General features: G+C 42.9%; 1 protein-coding gene across 1 annotated transcript in view; it reads left to right on the forward strand.

Moving 5' to 3' along the window:
* The window catches only part of LOC143987284 (serine palmitoyltransferase 3-like), a 245,041-nt gene that overhangs the window by 109,720 nt on the left and 115,308 nt on the right, over nt 1-20,013 (forward strand). Inside the window, exon 6 of the mRNA XM_077485909.1 lies at nt 10,365-10,458. Within this exon, the coding sequence (XP_077342035.1) occupies nt 10,365-10,458 (94 nt within the window). The remainder of the gene's footprint in view (nt 1-10,364; nt 10,459-20,013) is intronic.

Consider the following 20,013-nt stretch of genomic DNA (forward strand, 5'->3'; position numbering starts at 1 on the left):
TAGAGACTTAGGAAAAATGACTAAGCATATGAAAATAGCTCTTCTAATGAAAACAGATTACTGTATTTCTAGACATACGTGGTTTTAAAAGGGCAATATACAGTATATACTGTGAACACATAATCTGTTATGTCATGCAACAGCAAAGCTTTACTTTAATTTAAAAATATCTAAATAAATATACAATATCCATGTTATACTGAGATATTCATGTATTTGCAAGTGTCTCAGGGAAATTCTCCCTTTTCCAGTGTAGGTTTTAATCTTGATTGGCAAAGCAGACTAGGATGCAGACTCACACTTTTATGTAAAGTGGTTGTAAACCCTTACATAGGCTTTATGAAGTGACTGGCCTCGGGTGATACAGAGTTGAAAAAAATCATCCTATATAAGGTTTACTGTACATCTTTATCTGCAGTCCTCTCTTCTCTACATGCAAAGTCCAGACTTTATAAAGCTTGTGTGAGCGTTCAGAAAAAAGGGGACAGAGAGCTGAAGTTACACACTGGAGAGCTTTGAGAGCTGATTGGAGGGAAGGGACACACCCTTCTCCACTCAGTATATAAGAACAGAGCTGAGGCTGTCAATCTGCTGAAGCTCCCTCCCCTGTCACCTATTTTCTCTTGGTGTCAGAAAAACTTGTCAGTAGTGATTTATGCTGATAGCAGAGGAACGAAGCTGCAGACAGAAATTACACTTAGTGCAATTAAATGAGACAAGTATACACTATAGAGGGATATGCCTTGTACATGTCTAAGGTTTACAATCTCTTCAAAGCAGAACTCCAGGTTTAAATAAAAAATAAAATCATTTTTAAAAATAAACCACTTTCATTGCACGCTCTGGTGTTGGTCCACTGCTGGCTTCTGGTCTTGTTCTTAGTTAAATAGCATCCAGTGTCATTTAGCCCACTTTCCGTGAGCCCAGGCTATAGGGTTGCTTCACCACAGAGCCTGGTCTAACAGTATAATACTGCAGAAATCACCATTGATATCAGGGTTGCTCTCAGCAGTATTGAAGATCGCCCACCACTGATGTTGGTGCTAAAGAGGGAGGACTTAGGAAGGTTTAAGTTAAGTATAAGAAGAATTTAAAATTATGTGGAAAAGGGGGTACCAGGTGGGGGAGATTTGAAAAACTGGATATGTACTATAAAGTATATCTAAATCCAAAAACAAATGTTTGATATATTGCAGTTTTACCAGGCTAGATAAGTCGTGTCAGATTTATTTTTCAAGTCTAAGTACATTTTCTGCAAATACACAGAATAGTTTTTTTTATCTTGGCTGAAATGCAGTGTTCTAGTAACATCCTGTGAATTGAGATGGCATCTCAAACAGTTTGGCCTTTTTTCCAAGCTATCTTCTCTTGTTATGGTGATGAAGAGAGGAGATGTTTGTAGACCAAATCAGGAGAGCTGCTTTGAGTGACAAGGCTGTTTCTTCCCCAATAGAGTGGATTGGATAAGCAATATCACCCTAGAACAGGAAATGTGGCACTGGCAGGATCACTGGGTAAAAATAGTATGGAAAAATAGTCTGAAATAAAGAAAACTGCTATATATTGCGTATTATTATATTGTTCTTCTGTTTAGATACACTTCAAGTGTGGCTGAGAGAGCCAAATAGTGACCAATCTTTCCTTGCAACTCTGAATGCAGGATTTACCTCCCACCAGGGATGCATAGGCTTGGACAATTCCATAGGCTTGGTGGTCAGTCGGAGTAGCTGATTACATCATTGGTTTCAGTGGAGGAATAGTGCTCTGTCTCTGATGTCAGTGGGAGAATTAGTTCCCATTCATTGGGCCAGTGGGAGGAATAGTTCCTCGTATCAGTGGAAGGAATAGTGCCTCAAGGGCTGGATAAAAGCACGCAAAGGGCCACCGTTTGTAGATCCCTGTTCTAGAGCAAGGGTGTGCAACCTCACCACATCAGCAATGATGAATCTACAGATCCCATCATGCCTCTGCCTCTAGTCATGCCTATGGCTGTCAGAATCTTGCAATGCCTTATGGGTAGCTCCACAACAGCTGGAATGCCAAGGTTGCCTACGCTTGCTCAAGAGTATGCATGAGCTTGTTAGAATATCAATTCCTTCATGGGCAGAGACTAAGACCCCTTTTCACATTGCCAGTGTTTTTCAGGCATTACAGCACTAAAAATAGCACTTGAAAAAAGCTGCTCCATGCACTCCAGTGTGAAAGCCTGAGGGCTTTCACACTGGGGCGGTGCACTGGCAGAGCATCACAAAAAGTCCTGCCAGCAGCTTCTTTGGAGCGGTAATCTCACCGCTCCTCCCCATTGAAATCAATGGGGCAGCTCTGCGATGCCGCCAGCAAGAACGCCGCTCCGGCTGATTTAACCCCTTTTCGGGCGCTAAGGGGGGGTTAAAACCTCCCCACTAGCAGCTGAATGGCGCCGCTAAAACGATGGTAAAGTGGCACTAAAAATGGCACCACTTTACCGCCGATGCTCCCCGTGGCTCGGTGTGAAAGGGCTCTAAAGGAATGGTCCCATGTACTCTGTAAAGTGCTGCATAATATGTTGGCACTATATAAATATGACAAATAAATAATATAAAAGATGTAAAGCACTGGAATATACTGCTTAAACAAACCATTGCTCTGTGCAATTGTACAGTAATTGACAATATTACATAAACATAAATATTTTTCTGCATATGAAAGTATTTTGGATCAAACAACACAGTAAGGAAATACGCAGTTATTTTAGGAATGTCTCAGTATTTGGGCAATCATATTTCCTGCAGAACATTCCTGATGTGAATCCCCAGTGTGAGATTTCCTTTAATTGTATTGCTATTGCAGCAATAATCATTTTTGCGCAGTCTGTCAGCATGTCTCTGTGAATTATACACAGATTTTTGTTTTCTCTATTTCTCTGCAATTCTCCGATTACTTTGTGTATCTCCTGTCTGCAGGAGATAAAAATGATTCTACTTCTTCTCTACTGCTTAGAGATTTTTGTGACCACATGGTTTTGTATTCTCTGTATAAAATATACCGTATAACTATATTTTGCATATAGCTGAATTTATAGGTTTTTGCTGATGTATTTACAACTAATATTTTACCCTTCCAATCTGCACCTTTGTGAATCTGCACAATCTATTTTAAAATCCTAATTTGCTAGAACATACTTGCTCATCATTTGCTTCTGTTATCAATGGCAAGTGGTTAAGAAAAAAAAATAATTCTGCACAGCCTTTAGTTTGCTAAGACCAGTTTATTTATCCTTGCTGTACATCTAATACTTAAAGTGCAGCTAAGCACAGACAGTTGAGATTTACATGTTTTAAATCGGTTCTGCACACACGCAAGGAATGCTGGTTCCTCTGAAGAGAGGGAAGGAGGAAGTGATTGCTTGTGGGCTTCAAATGCCCACAAGCAAAATGACATCGGCCAAAACTAATTTATATAAAGAACGATTGAACGGAAAAACGGACATGGATAGCGGGCGAAGTTAGGACAAGTAAGGTTTTTATTTTAAACACATTTTTTTTTTTAACATTCCGCAAAAAATAAAAAAATAAAATAGTCAGCGCAGAACCGCTTTAAGGTACAATAAAAGAACTTTAAAATAACCCCTCACTGACATCTGTAGCTACAGGTGCTGTGGAGAATCACATTCTTAGAATTTACAACAGACATGCCAAAATTTCAGCATCTCTTCGCTTGCCTTCTTTGGCTTCAATAACTTGGCTGCCTCCCAGCCTTAAAATGCAAACACCATGTGCTGTAGGTTCATTGAAACGTGACTTTAAAATCTCTGATTTTGAACATGATTTAATTCACAGTGCCTGCAGCTACAGAGGTCAGTTAGGGCTTGCTTTAGGCATGGGTGTCAGCACCATAGAGCAAGGGCGGTAAATCCCCCCCCCTGGAATCATAAGACTGTTGAAGTCAGAGTGAAGACACTTGCCCCCTGTGTTGCAATTTTTTCAGTCTGCTGCTGGCCTGGGGGCTGCTCTCAGTCTTTTCCGACTACACATCTGTACCGCCCTCCTCACCCCCGGCTCGAGCATTGGATTGGCTCTGCCGCTTGGGTCTCTGCTTAACATCACCGTGACCCCGCTGTTCCGTGATTGGCTGCTGCCTCAGCGTGCCTCTGCCTGTGTAAATGTATGTTGTGCCTATGCCGATTCGGCCGGCGTGGCGCGGGGTCCTCCCACAGGTGCATGGCATGCAGTGGCCGAGGCGACAGAGAATACACTGCCTGGCTGCCAGTGCCTGTCCTAGGCCTATCGCTGAAGAACCACAGGTAACAGCAGTGCCTGTGCCATGACACCACTGTGTAAATCTTTTTGTATTGCAAATTGCAATACATGACCTTAAAGCGGGAGTCCGCCGGGAGTCCGCCATTTTTTTTTTTTAAAAGCCAGCAGCTACAAATACTGCAGCTGCTGACTTTTAAAATAATGACACTTACCCGCCCAGCGCGCCCGCAATGTCGGCACCCGAAGCCGATCTCTCGAACGTCTCTCGGGTGCTGCCGCCACCATCTTGGGTATGGGAATCAGGAAGTGGAGCCTTTCGGCTTCATTTCCCGATTCCCTACTGCGCATGCGCAAGTCGCGCTGCGCAATAAGGATGGTCCTCGCTGTCTCTGGGATCCATGTGTTTCCCAGCAGGCAGCAGGGGGCCTTCGGAAAGGGGCGTACCTTCTGCAGAATCTACGCCGGAAGTGGGTGCAGATACCTGTACTTTACAGGTACCTGCACCCCCCTCCCCCCTGAAAGGTGCCAATTGTGGCGCCGGAGGGGGGGAGGGTTCCAATGAGTGGAAGGTCCACTTTAGGGTGGACCTCCGCTTTAAAATGATGCCCTCACCCTGAAAAAAGTTCAGCGGATGCCCATGGCTTTAGGACTCATTTACACTATGTGCAGAGACCTGCATTTTCCTGTACTTTAAAAATACAGGTCTCAACAAGGGCACACAGAAAACATTTATTTTTTTGGCGGCTCCCGTGCGCATGTGCGGGAGTGATGTCATCGCGGCTTCGTCGAATGACAGCAGCGAGACCCACCGAGAAGATGGACGCTCCAGACTACAGGGGACAGCGGTGACTTCGCTGGCTCCTGTGTCAGGTAAGTGACACATAATGGACTACTATGTGATGCATAGTAGCCCATTATGCTTTACCTTTTCAGGGAGACAAAGAGGAAGTAAACCCATCAATTAATGGCACTGAAAGCGCAACTAGTAATTTTAGGTGTATAAACATGCCCATACACTATGCAATCTGATTGTATATTGTGTATTTAGTGAGAAGGGTGATCACTGATTGATTGCATTTCATTTAAAAAAAACATGCACCTGGGAATGGGTGGGTGGATGATGCAGGGTGTGTGCTAATGAGGTCAGCTGGTCAACTCCTTCCTGTGTCATGACCTCAAGTCTGATCAGCAAGAAAGGCATTACTAATGGAAATGTCTGGACAAGAAAATTAAGACCCCTTTCACACTGGGGCGTTTTTCAGGCTTTTTTCATGCGCTTTAGCGTTAAAAAAAAGCGACTGAAAGAAGCCGCAACTGCAATCCCAATGTAAAAGCCCGAGTGCTTTCACACCGAGGCACTGCGCTGGCAGGGCGTCAAAAAAAGTCCTGCAAGCAACTTCTTTGCAGCGCTTTTGGAGCGGTGAATACAACGCTCCTAAAGCGCCCCTTCCCATTGAAATCAATGGGAAGCGCATGTAAAACGCCTGAAAAACGCTATTGGTAGCAGCGTTTTGTGGGCGCTTTTAACCCTTTATTTGGCCACTAGCAGGGGTTAAAAGCACCCCAATAATGCTCGAAAAACGCTGGTAAAGCGCTGCTAGTTTAAGCAGCGCTTTACGAGCGTTTTTCGGGTGCTGACATTGTGAAAGGGCTCTTAAAGCACTTGGGCTTTCACATTGGGACTGCAGATGAGGCTTCTTTCAAGCGCTTTACAGGCGCTTTTTTTAACGCTAAAGCGCTTGAAAAATGCCTGAAAAATGCCCCAGTGTGAAAGGGGTCTTGGTGACTGTAAATTTAAAAAGCGTTGATATTTTTGCAAAAAAAGTACATGGATGATATAGTGGTGCATAGGGGAGCTGGAATTTAGAAGAAAAAAAAACGTACAAAGGTGAACTTACCCTTTAAAGTCACTTTTCTGGGCACAGTTACACTCCAAAGCCAGTCTGTTCACAAATACATATTTCCTTTCATTTAATCTGACACTGTTCAGTGAATGCAAAGCCCTGTGTAAGCTATAAGTTGTTGGAGTTGCAGCTCACACAGGGCTATGGAATCCCCGCACAATAGGGCTGGTTGGCCCAGTGCTGTCACATGGATGTGTCCTTCCATACACAGAAGTACCAGATATTTCCTTTGACTCCCAGCACTAAACACAAGTTGCTGAAGATTGGATGGGGGATTTGATTAACCAAAACTGCTGCTTTGCCCTCAGTGGGCAAAGCACGAGCTTGCTTTAAGTTTTTACTCAAGCCAAGACTTTTTCTTTTTCATTTTGAATAAAGTAGGGATTGACTTTAACTGGTGTCGGTGTGACCTTTGAGAGGACTTCCCCTAACAATGCTGTCAATAAAACAGGAAGTGAGGGAGATCTACCCAGCTTGAAAGAATAAAACTTTTTTTTCTTGTGAGAAGCGTAAGAGAGGCTTGAAACTCTCTGCTTTTTGTTATTTTATGGAGATTATGAATATATTTGGAGATTTCAGCTTACATCCTGTCCTGGTGACGCCATTTAAATGGTCCCCCAGGGTTCTGTGCTGGGACCAATCCTGTTTAATTTGTTCATAAACGACCTGGAGGATGGGGTAAACAGTTCAATCTCTGTATTTGCGGACGATACTAAGCTAAGCAGGGCAATAACTTCTCCGCAGGATGTGGAAACCTTGCAAAAAGATCTGAACAAATTATTGAAATAGACAGCTACATAACAAATGAGGTTCAATGTAGAAAAATGTAAAATAATGCATTTGGGTGGCAAAAATATGAATGCAATCTATACACTGGGGGGAGAACCTCTGGGGGAATCTAGGATGGAAAAGGTCCTGGGGGTCCTAGTAGATGATAGGCTCAGCAATGGCATGCAATGCCAAGCTGCTGCTAACAAAGCAAACCGAATATTGGCATGCATTAAAAAGGGGATCAACTTCAGAGATAAAACGATAATTCTGCCACTCTACAAGACTCTGGTCCGGCCGAACCTGGAATATGCTGTCCAGTTCTGGGCACCAGTCCTCAGGAAGGATGTACTGGAAATGGAGCGAGTACAAAGAAGGGCAACAAAGCTGATAACAGGTCTGGAGGATATTAGTTATGAGGAAAGGTTGCAAGCACTTAACTTATTCTCTCTGGAGAAGAGATGCTTGAGAGGGGATATGATTTCAATTTACAAATACCATACTGGTGACCCCACAATAGGGATAAAACTTTTTTGCGGAAGGGCAAGACTTGTGGCCACTCATTAAAATTAGAAGAAAAGAGGCTTAACCTTAAACTATGTAGAGCAGGGGTGTCCAAACTTTTTTCAAAGAGGGCCAGATTTGATGAAGTGAACATGCTCGAGGGCCGACCATTTTGTCTGACATTCTTTAAACCATTAAATTTCGGTCTAAGTGTGTTCATCCGAGCACTAATACACGGTCCAACAAGAATTCTCTTGCCTTTGTGCTGTGTGTGGTGAACAGATGAGCTCGGGTGTGTTATTTGGATAAACTGTATTTAATCGGCTTATACCACACACCTTAACTTTAAAAAGGAAGTCTCATGAAAAAAAAAAAAAAAAAATCTTACATTTTAAATAAAGACATGTGAAGCAAAATAAGGGTCAGTGCCCATCTGCAGCCCCCAGCGTATTGCCATGAATTCAGCCCCCACCGTATTGCCATGAATTCAGCCCCCACCGTATTGCCATGAATGCAGCCCCCACTGTATTGCCATGAATGCAGCCATGAATGCAGCCCCCACCGTATTGCCATGAATGCAGCCCACACATTGCCATGAATGCAGCCCACACATTGCCATGAATGCAGCCCACACATTGCCATCAATGCAGCCCACACATTGCCATCAATGCAGCCCACACATTGCCATCAATGCAGCCCACACATTGCCATCAATGCAGCCCACACATTGCCATCAATGCAGCCCACACATTGCCATCAATGCAGCCCACACATTGCCATCAATGCAGCCCCCACATTGCCATGAATGCAGCCCCCATATTGCCATGAATGCAGACCCCATATTGCCATGAATGCAGCCCACACATTGCCATGAATGCAGCCCACACATTGCCATGAATGCAGCCCACACATTGCCATGAATGCAGCCCACACATTGCCATGAATGCAGCCCACACATTGCCATGAATGCAGCCCTCATATTGCCATGAATGCAGCCCACACATTGCCATGAATGCAGCCCTCATATTGCCATGAATGCAGCCCACACATTGCCATGAATGCAGCCCCCACATTTCCATGAATGCAGCCCACACATTGCCATGAATGCAGCCCCCACATTTCCATGAATGCAGCCCACACATTGCCATGAATGCAGCCCCCACATTTCCATGAATGCAGCCCACACATTGCCATGGATGCAGCCCCCATATTATTATGAATGCAGACTCACCATTGCCATCAGTGCAGCCTGATTCACCTCCTCTGCAGCCTTGGAGGAGACAGGGAGGGGGGCGGGATGAGCGCCGACAGACATACAGGAGAAACTCCTGTTTCTATCGACAGCCTCTTTAATTGAAAGTCCCGCCTCCTGTGATGGACAAAACGGTTGTCCAATGGCAGTGCAGGACGGGACTTCCTTTTACACAGGTCCTGTATCCACGGCACTCGTCCCGCCCCCTCCATGGCAGCCAGCATATCTATCTTTTGTGGCCCCCGGCGATCGGGATTCATTGGGGGCCACAAAAGATATATATGTGAACATGACCAGACGGGCCATCCGAAACCGGAACGCGGGCCGCGATTGGCCCGCGGGCCGGACTTTGGACATGCCTGATGTAGAGGGTTCTTTACTGTTAGCCCTTGTACACACGGTCGGAGAATCCGTCGGAATGTGTCCTATCAGACCGTGTCTTCAGATAATCCGACTGTGTGTGGTATGCATCAGACTGATTCCGTCGGACCCAATTTTCCAACATGTTGGAAATATTTCCCGACCAACTGGGCTGATCGGACATACTCCGATCATGTGTAGAGAATTTTGATCGGACCAAGTGCCACGCATGCTCAGATCAAATTACTACATCAAAGCTATTGGCTACTAGCCTGAATGTAGTCCCATCGTAACGAAATTACGTCATCACGTTCTGAAAGATCAGATTTTTTCGCCAACTTTGTCCGACCGTGTGTATGCAACAGTTTCGGACAAGATCCGACGGGCAAAATCTGACGGATTTGGTTGTGGAAATCTCCGACCATGTGTACAGGGGCTAAGAGCAGCAAAGATGTGGAATTCCCTTCCACAGGCGGTGGACTCAGCTGGGGGCATTGCTAGTTTCAAGAAACTATTAGATAAGCACCTGAACGACCACAACATACAGGGATTTCCAAGGTAATACTGACATATAACCAGACACATAGGTTGGACTTGATGTACCTTGTGTCTTTTTTCAACCTCACCTACTATATAACTATGTCTTGTTATTCAGTATGATTGTTTCAGGGATTTATGGTATACAATATCTGCCTGAGTATAGATCCTCAATGTCTTTAGGCAAATGTAACCAACAAAAGAAATAGGAATAAGACCGAGAGACATAACAATGTATTCAAGTACCATATTTGCAATTTTTGGAGTTAACAACAGCCATAGCAAACAAGCAGAGATATTCCAACATGTTGCAAAAACTCTGTAGCCAATTAGTAATTGTTTCTTTTTCTTAACAGAAAAGAGAACAAGTGTTATACCATGCATGCACAACATTTTTTCAAATTGGAAAAAAAAGACAACGTGGGCCTTCATGGCACCCAATTCAAGCAAGGATGGATGAACCATTGACTGCTCGTCATTCTCTGTGAGAAATGGTATCATTCATCCTTAGTCTGTTGCCACTTTGCACTTTGCAGGTGTTGGAGATGCATCATCCAGTCATAGACCGATAGCCAATATGGATTTTTAGTTTGATTTATCCTAAACAGTTGATGTTTTGGAAAAATGTACCAAAAATGTTAGCCGCTAAAGCCTGTTTTCTCTTCCAAGTAATGTTGTTCCTCTGTCCTTGCATATACTCTGCCAACTGATAAAGACAAAATAGGAAGCATATCAAATTACTTGTTATCTTTTCATGACATAATTTATCTATTTATTTATTAATATCATTTCACTTTGCAGGGCTGCTTAATTTTAAGTGACGAGCTAAACCACACATCTTTGGTTCTTGGAGCCAGACTTTCTGGAGCTACTATTCGAATTTACAAACACAACAGTAAGTATCTTTAACTTGTGGTTCACTCTGGGGCTCCAGGGGAATTAGGTGTTGGCTTTTATTTTCAGTGTAAAATAAATTAGTGCTAGTTATTTCAATTTGTGTACTGCCATTTCACAGAATACATATTATTTGTAATTATTGGCTTTATTCTTTTTTTTTTTTTTGTGCAAGTGCAATAAGTGGACAAATTAGTAGTCATTACAGGTGTGGTTAAAAAGACTTGCATATCAAGACACCTGTTGGGCTCCAATGACAGAAAAACTTTTCTAATATACACTATATATTACTAAAAGTATTGGGGCACATGCCTTTACACACATATGAACTTTAATGACATTCCAGTCTTAGTTTGTAGGGTTCAGTATTGAGTTGGCTCACCCTTTGCAGCTATTGCAGCTTCAACTCTTCTGGGAAGGCTGTCCACAAGGTTTAGGAGTGTGTTTATGGGAATGTTTGATCATTCTTCCAGAAGCGCATTTGTGAGGTCAGTCACGGATGTGGACAAGAAGGCTTGGTTCGCAGTCTCCACTATAATTCATCCCAAAGGTGTTCTATTAGGTTGAGGTCAGGACTCTGTGAAGTCCAGTCAAGTTCCTCCACCCGATACTCGCTCGTCCATGTCTTTATGGACCTTGTTTGTGCACTGGTGTGCAGTCATGTTGGAAACTGAAGGGGCCATTCCCAAACTATTCCCACAAAGTTTGGAGTATGAAATTGTCCAAAATCTCTTGGTATGCTGATGCCTTAAGAGTTTCCTTCACTGGAACTAAGGGGCTAAGCCCAAACCCTGAAAAACAACCCGGCACCATAATCCCCCCTCAACTAGTTGTCTTGGACTAGTGCGCAAATCAAGGTCTATAAAGACATGGATGAGCGAGTTTGGGGTGGAGGAACTTTACTGACCTCAACCTTTGGGATGAATTGGAGTGGAAACTGCAAGCCAGGCCTTCTTATCTAACTTCAGTGCCTGACCTCACAAATGCGCTTTTGGAAGAATGTTCAAACATTCCGATAGACACACTCCTAAACCATGTGGATAACCTTCCCAGAAGAGTCGAAGCAGTTATAGCTGCAAAGGTTGGGCAAGGTCAATATTGAACCCTACAGACTAAGACGCCATTAAAGTTCATGTGCTTGTAAAGGCAGGTGTACCAATACTTTTGACAATATAGTGTATACTAGTACTGGGGTAGTAACCCAGTAAACACATTTAGTCTCAGAACTAGTGTTTTTCACCACTGAACCATTTAAAGGCTTTACAGCAGCAAGGTGCAACATGTATAATGGGTACCTGCAACTTAACTTTGCCTTCAGGGGCGTAACTAGAAATCACAGGGCCCCATAGCAAAATGTTGTATGGGCCCCCCCCCACCAAAAAAAATTAACTAATGCCATTAAACAACAGACTACCACACCCATGTGGCACAGTACCCAGGCAACGGCTTATATTAATTTTGAACAACAAAGTATGCAGTATACTCTATGCAGCCCCTGAAGGGAACACATTGCTGACCTCCAGGCCTTTTAACCAATTTCTGTTCTGTTATATAAAATGAAATAGTTCAACTCACCATAATGCAAAATCAGTGGGATCCCTGAGCGTGTCACTTGCCATCATCGCCTGCCACCAGATGCAGATTGTAACTTGTCAAACGTTGCGGAATGTCACCTACCACATGTTGCGGATTGTCACTTGCCAAGTCACCTGCCACACATTATGGATTGTCACTTGCCACACATTATGGATTGTCACATGCCACGTCCTGGATTGTCACTTGCCACGTCACTTGCCACACATTATGGATTGTAACTTGCCACGTCCTGGATTGTCACTTGCCACACATTAAGGATTGTCACTTGTCACATCACCTGCTACACATTGCAGATTGTCCACTTGCCACGTCGCCTGCCACCAGATGCAGATTGTCACTTGTCACACGTTGCAGAATGTCACCTGCCACATGTTGCGGATTGTCCACTTGCCAAGTCCCGGATTGTCACTTGCCACATTACCTGCCACACATTACGGATTGTCACTTGCCACGTCTCGGGTTGTCACTTGCCACGTCACCTGCCACACATTACGGATTGTCACTTGCCACGTCACCTGCCACACATTACGGATTGTCACTTGTCACATCACGGATTTTCACTTGCCACGTCACCTGCCACATGTTACGGATTGTCACTTGCCACATCCAGGTTGTCACTTGCCACGTCACCTGCCACACATTACGGATTGTCACTTGCCACGTCCTAGATTGCCACACATTACAGATTGTCACTTACCACATCCTAGATTGTCACTTGCCACACATTATGGATTGTCACTTGCACGTCCCGGGTTGTCACTTGCCACGTCACCTGCCACACATTACGGATTGTCACTTGTCACGTCACGGATTTTCACTTGCCACGTCACCTGCCACATGTTACGGATTGTCACTTGCCACATCCAGGTTGTCACTTGCCATGTCACCTGCCACACGTTACGGATTGTCACTTGCCACGTCTCTGGTTGTCACTTGCCACGTTGCCTGCCACACATTATGGATTGTCATTTGCCACGTCATGGATTTTCACTTGCCACGTCACCTGCCACACGTTACGGATTGTCACTTGCCACGTCCTGGGTTGTCACTTGCCACGTCGCCTGCCACACATTATGGATTGTCACTTGCTCTGCCACTTTCCTGCTGTGTCACAGAGTCAGCCAGCAGATTATCAGTCAGGCAGCAGAGAGATAATGTCATCTCTCTGCTTCCTGGCTGCCTGCACAGTGAGGGGGGAACTGCACTGCAGGGATGAGAGGGCGGCGAGAGATGATGTAATCTCTATGCTCCCTCACCCGTCAGCTCCCTGATTGGCCAGCCCGCTCACGCCCACTCTCTCACCAGCGGACCGGCCACTCTCATCTGCCTCCCACTATCACCCGCGGAGCCCCCCGCGGACCCGCGGAGCCCCCCGCGGACCCGCGGACTGCCCGCTCTCACCCGCGGAGCCGCCCGCGGTCCACCCGCGGACTACCCGCGGAGCCGCGGACTACCCACGGGCCGCCCGCGGACCGCCAGCTCTCACCCGCGGAGCCGCCCGCAGACCACCCGCGGAGCCACGGACTGCCCGCGGGCCACCCGCGGAGCCGCCCGCTATCTCCCGCGGAGCCATAGCACCTGTCCTCACCGGGCCCCATTTGACTGCGGGCCCCATAGCGCCCGCATGTGCTGCTATGGCGGTAGTTCCGCCACTGTTTGCCTTGTATCTTTGTCATTGATGTTTAAAAATGGAGCTAGTGCAGGAGGAATTACCTGGAGATTGTCATCTAATAGTATGTTTAACCAAACAAGAAAATATTGCAATATTAAATATGACTAATAATAATATAGTAATAAAAAAATATATATATTATATATAATGTAAAATTATTTATTAACCTATCCATATGTGTAAGGAAATATACATATGGATAAATTATTAAATAATGTTACATTTTTATATATATTATTAATATTATTATTATTAGTCATATGTAATGATTTCATGATTAGACTTCTCTATAATATTATATTATTATTAATTATATAATAGTTGTAACTTTTTTAATATTTCAAAAGGTTAGTTACATTAATTAGATATTTGTTTTAACAAATACTGATCGAAATTACTGCAAGGGTTAATAATTAACCCATCCTATTTAATGTCTGGAGGCAAACAATCATGTCAGGCTAATAAAGGAAGCGACTGGCTCTTCTGAAACGCATTCAACGCTGAGTCTGCCAGATTTACCCCTGGTGTTTGTTCTGGGAAGTCGCATCCCCTCCATTCGGTAGCTTGTACCTGCAGATTCTGGTTCGTGGATCGATCAGCGGCTGGAACCACACCTGACATCTCTACAGCTCCATCTCTGACAAGCTCACTGTGCTGCTACTAGAGCTCCGGCTTTGTAACCCAAGCTGTCTGTCGTCACCACCAGACAATTAAATTTTTGTTGTGTGAATGGAGACGCATAACAAACATAGTGAGATTTTGTCAAATTTGACTGCTAAACTGCTAAACTGGAAATACACTTTAAGCCATGGCCTAATTTTTTCTCCTATGATTAAGGCTAGGATTAGTTGAAATATATCAACCTGGAGGTCTGTTTATACCCTTATACACCAATCAATCAATGCTCGATTTGGATTAAGATCTGGAGAATTTGGAGACCGTCGATACCTCAAACTCATTGTTGTGTTCCTTCAAACCAATCTTGAACCATTTATGCTATGTGCAGGGCACATCATCCTGCTGAAAGAAGTCACTGCCATCATGGAATACCATCTCCGTGATCAGGTGTACTTGATCAGGAACAATGTTTAGGTAGGTGGTATGTGTAAAGTAACATCCGCATGAATGAAAAGACCCATGAACATTGCCCAAAGAATAGTACATCCTGGTGCCATCTCTTCCCCAAGTAAGGAAGCACATGCTCCCAGCCATCCACATGATGTAAAAGAAAACTTCTTTCATCAGACCAGACCACCTTCTTCCATTGCTCCGTGGTCCAGTTCTGATGCTTGCATGCCCATTTCATGCTTTTGGCTGTGGACACAGGTCAGCATGGACACCCTTACTGGTCCATGGCTACACAGCCCCATTCTCAACAAACTATGATGCCCATTTGTTTTCTGCTTTAACATATCGGGTTCAGACTAAAACTAGTGACTAAAATTAAAATGGAGCTGATGTCTAAAATTCTAAAATTACAAGCAGACAGGCTCTTTATTGCAGAAAGGATTAACTGTTCAGTTTTCTTTAGAATGTATGCTGAGGTGTGCATGAACAGCTCAAGGTACATTCTTAGCACAGTGCTAGTGTACTGGTATGAATGAACTGCTGCTCATTCTATGCTGGCTAACCAAGATGGTTGAAGAACCAGCACCCAGAAGAAGCTGGGAAGATGCTATCAATAAACCTCATGAGCGTCAGACTGTTGGGGAGGAGGTGAGTGCTTTGGACTTAAGTTAGCTTTAAGTGCTGTATTTTTGGAACAACTTCGTAAGTCACATTTAATAATTCCCACCAAGTTCTTTAAAAATATTATAACTTGCTTTAAAAAACGTTTAACACATGTAAGGAGGTACTGAAATGTAATATTTAGGTCAAGGGTTACTTTTTATGAGCTGACTTCCACTAGGGTTGATTTCAAACAATGGCTTTTCAAGATGGGTTTTAGGATTTAGCAACACTGCCTTGGGGTAAATGTTTAAAGAAGACCCCTTTGTTGTGCTTTACATATAATAAATATACACCAGATCCACAATCTTGGCTAATAAATTCCCCCAATTCAAAATCTTAGTCATACCTGCCATAGTCATAGTAAGTGCTCAGTCCTATAAAACTTTGTCAGCCTGGCTGTACGTGGCTGAGTCAGGTGAACATTCTTTGATGTCCTTGAGAACCTTTTAATTATGGGTGCACTTCAGTACCAAGGTTTGCTGAGCCAGTGTTTATGTTCCAGCCCTCACCATCGACCATACTCTATGGAGTGTATGTAGAAAAGGTAGAAGGAAAAAAAACATTAGATAAGAGCGCTTGGTAATTAAGTCAACATATATGTCAAATTAATATTAATGGTTATTTCTCAGTTTTAGATATTAACCCACAGTAACAAAGGATTGCATTAAGAGTTCATCTGATAAACTCTGACATCTGCTAAATTCTTTTAAGCACACACTTTTGTTATGGAAGAGGGGTTCTGTCCTAAGCAAGTAACATAAAGGTTTATAAAGATAATTCAAACAGTGAGTTAGGTCATTGGCCTAATAAGTGAGCTATTAATATAGTGGAATTGATTGGTGATGCTCACAATTAAGTAAAATGTTTCACTCCTTTATTGCCAACCAAGACAGTCTCAAAATTAAAAAAATATATATTGTTTTGATCTATCACATGTTTTAATTTAAAATCATATTGGCACACTGAGAGCTGAAGCCAGCTGCCGATCAAGCATCCAGGTGGGTTCCGACAACATGGTTGGGATTCTTCCACAGTCTGCATGGCTCTGTAATGTGAGCTGACAGCAAATTTTTCCCACTGATTCTGGGTCACAGGAGAGCAAAAGTAAGGTTACTCCTGTGACCCAAAAGAGAATTGTAGCCAAAAAATCTTAGGTCATACTTCTTTTTTTAACCACTTTCCACCTAGCCTATTGTTAAATGATGGCTGAGCAGGACATAATGTTGTTCTTGCGGCACAAACTGTCACTGGATATGTCCACCAGACTGATCAGTGTACCAACCCACTACCAGTACCATGTGATCTTTGTGACCATGACAATTGTAAACAATGAATGGCTTTGATTCATGCCATTCATTGTGTACAAGTATGTTGCTAGCTGTGATTGGTCACAGTGATCACATGGTACAGACAGGGCCATATGTAGCATGTGATTAGCTGTGGCAATCACAGATAATCACTAGGGATGGGCGAACGGTTCGGCCTGAGCATAAGTTCAGGCCGAACTTCAGCTGTTCGGACGTTCGACTGTTTGCCCCCCCCCGAACCGACCACAATGCATTGCAGCGCTGAACAGTGCATTGCAAGCCCTGTTTGGCTGAAGCAGTGAAAGCTTTAGCCAATCAGGGCACAGAGCACTGCCAGAGTCATGATTGGACACTTTAAAAGTATTCTTTCAATGGCAGCCATTTTCAGTGTGATTTTCGCCATGGAGAGAGATAGAACAGGGCTCTGTTCAGTGCTATTAGTTGGTGTGCTATACTGTGCTATTTTGCTTCAATTGTCAGTGTAGAATATTAGTTTAATGTCAGTCTAGGGATAGTGTGAGTGTAGTGAGGAGGACCATCATTCAGCTTTACGCATAGTGTGCTGCTAGAGTAGGGACAGCTCAGATAGTTTCAGTGTAGTTTAGTGAGACCGTGTCAGTAATGTTTACATTAGTGTATAGCTAGAGTAGGGACAGTTTACATGGCATCAGTGTAGTGACAGTGGAACACTGTCTATTTGATTGCGTTGTCAGTTTAACAGCATTATAAATCTGTGTGCGTTACTGCCAGTTTAACGCCATTTACTTTTGTGTGCGTTACTGCCTGTTTAGCGCCATATAGATGTGCATCACTGTACGTTTGGCACATTATATTGCAGTATATTATGGTGTATCTGTGGTGTGTGTCTGTGTAGTGTGAGTACTCCACTTAAAGTGTACCAAACTCCTCTTTACATTGATTAAAGTGCATCTGTGTACAGATTTCAACTTCTTCCAAAAGGGATAATTTGGGGTATATTTGTAGTGTCCTGGTGTTTTCAGGCCTCAAGAAATCAGATAGGTCATCGGTGCATCAGGATTGATCAGTGATTAGGGTTATTTTTACCAAAGAAATTTGGTAAAATACAGTTTGGCCTAAGTGTATTCATTTATTTAACGAAAAAAAAAAAAAAACAGTGGTGATTAAATACCATCAAAAGCAAACTCTATTGGAAAAAAATAATAATATAATCAGTGTTGCATGACCACGCAATTGTCATTCAAAGTGCAACAGAGCTGAAAGATGAAAATTGGCCTGGGCAGGAAGGGGGTGAAAGTGGTTAATTATGGCAAACACAACTCTCCAGCCCCCTCATAAACAAAGAGAATGAAGTAGGATTTATGGAAAATAGTAAGCAGTGATTTAAAATTTTATTTTCCAGTTAAGCTATGTGAGCAAGAACATCTAACCAAAATAAAGTTGCTGTCATACTAAATTGGCTGCAAAGTGTAAATACAGAACAGAACTAGTAGATTATCCTGTGAAAAAAAATGGTTGTGGTAGCCTAAATATTATACATCATATCAAACTATACTATTCGGTGAAACCAAAATTTTCTACAACCTAAACTGCTTAAGCCAGCCATGCATGCATTAAAATTTGGCTGGTTCAGCAGGGATTGGCCAAATTTTGATCCATGTATGTATGGTCAGGCTGGTTGTACACAAGTCCAACTATTAATTGACTTGTGTATAGCCCGCCTGTCGGGGTGTTCCAAATGATCACCTCAAATGTGGGAATTGAGGAATTTTTTATTTTATTTTTTTAAACTCGCTGGCTTTAGCTATACGTTAAAGAGGTTGTAAACCCCCAATGTAAAAAAAACAAAAAAACTGTAAGACAAAGGCATAATGAGCAAGTATGCATCACATACTAGCTCATTGTCAAATTCTTACCTTAGCACGAAGCTCTGCAGTGGCGCCCAATGACACAGCTGACATTTTTCCCAGTGTTTCTTCCGGGTTCGCAGGCTCTGGAGCTGTGATTGGCCGGAGCCCTGATGACGTCACTCGCACACATGCACACGGGAGCCGCCGGTTACGGGCCCTGAAGAAAAGGCACGGGCAGCAGTTTCTTCAACGTGCATGTGCTGATGATGTAATAGCCAGTGTATATAGTAAATATCTCCTAATTGGTGCAAGTTTAGGAGATATTTACAGTACATATAGGTAAACTTTATTATAGGCTTGCCTATAGGTAAAAACAAAATAGGGGAGTTTGCTTCCTCTTTAAGTACAGGGCTAAGCATGGTCAATGGCCCAGTACACAAATTCTTTTTCAGCAGGCAATGCCTCAAGAAAATTAAACAAAATACAATTCTAGGAATAAAAATAAAAGAAAGATGAACTTTTTTCATTTCTTTGAATTTAGAGTATGGCAAAATAGTTCTTGATTGTTCTGTTATTTCTATGGAACACCAAGGAATGCTTTTGTTGTGGCTTTTTGATAGAACATTATTTTGGACCATTCCCCAAAGGGGTTGTGTTTTCTTTAAATAAGCACACAATTCCAGTTTGTCTATTAAATCTGCGAGTTACTGTTGTGCTTAGGCTGTCTTTCAGGCTTAAACTCTGGGTGACACTTGACATTTGACTGTTCCTCCAAAATTTCAGGATATGCCATTTACTAGATGTGGTGAGATAAATTCTCGCCTTGTCTGTTTCTTTTTCTTTCCTCTTTCTTCACAACTTTGAAATTCTACTTATGTTTTGTAAGACAATATTTGGAGAATTCTTAAAAATAGCCATTATTAAACAGTGCCCTGCACTGAAAATGATCACATATGGGTTGAAGAATTTTCAAGTGCTAGTTATAGCAATCCACCAGAATTTTACCACTAAATGTTAAATGCTGGAATAAATTGAATAGGGCTGTTGCCTTTTATTATATATGATATTTAGATGCTAGTTGGTTGCTCTAAGAAAAATGTCTGCTTTTGTTCTCAAACCTTTCCTTTATACAGGATTAAAGAGGAAATTCAGGTAAAAAAAACAAAAAAAAAACTTGGCTTCTGTGGTAACATAGAGGGATCTCCCACAGGCCCTCCTCTAAATCGGAAATGGACTAGTGAAATACAAGACCAGACAAGAATATAATACAATACTCAAGCAAGCAGAGCAGTATTTTATGGTTTGCACAGTGGCAGGTTTCACCAGTAGTTGTTACTACAAATTTATAATAACTTTCATTTCCCCAAGCAAATAATCTAGTGGTGGTGCCATTATCATCATCATCTGCTCCCCTAAATAAG

The sequence above is a fragment of the Lithobates pipiens genome, unplaced genomic scaffold (genome assembly GCF_037356315.1).
Source record: "Lithobates pipiens isolate NorthernLeopardFrog02 unplaced genomic scaffold, aLitPip1_a1.2 Scaffold_18, whole genome shotgun sequence".
NCBI classification, from domain to species: domain Eukaryota; kingdom Metazoa; phylum Chordata; class Amphibia; order Anura; family Ranidae; genus Lithobates; species Lithobates pipiens.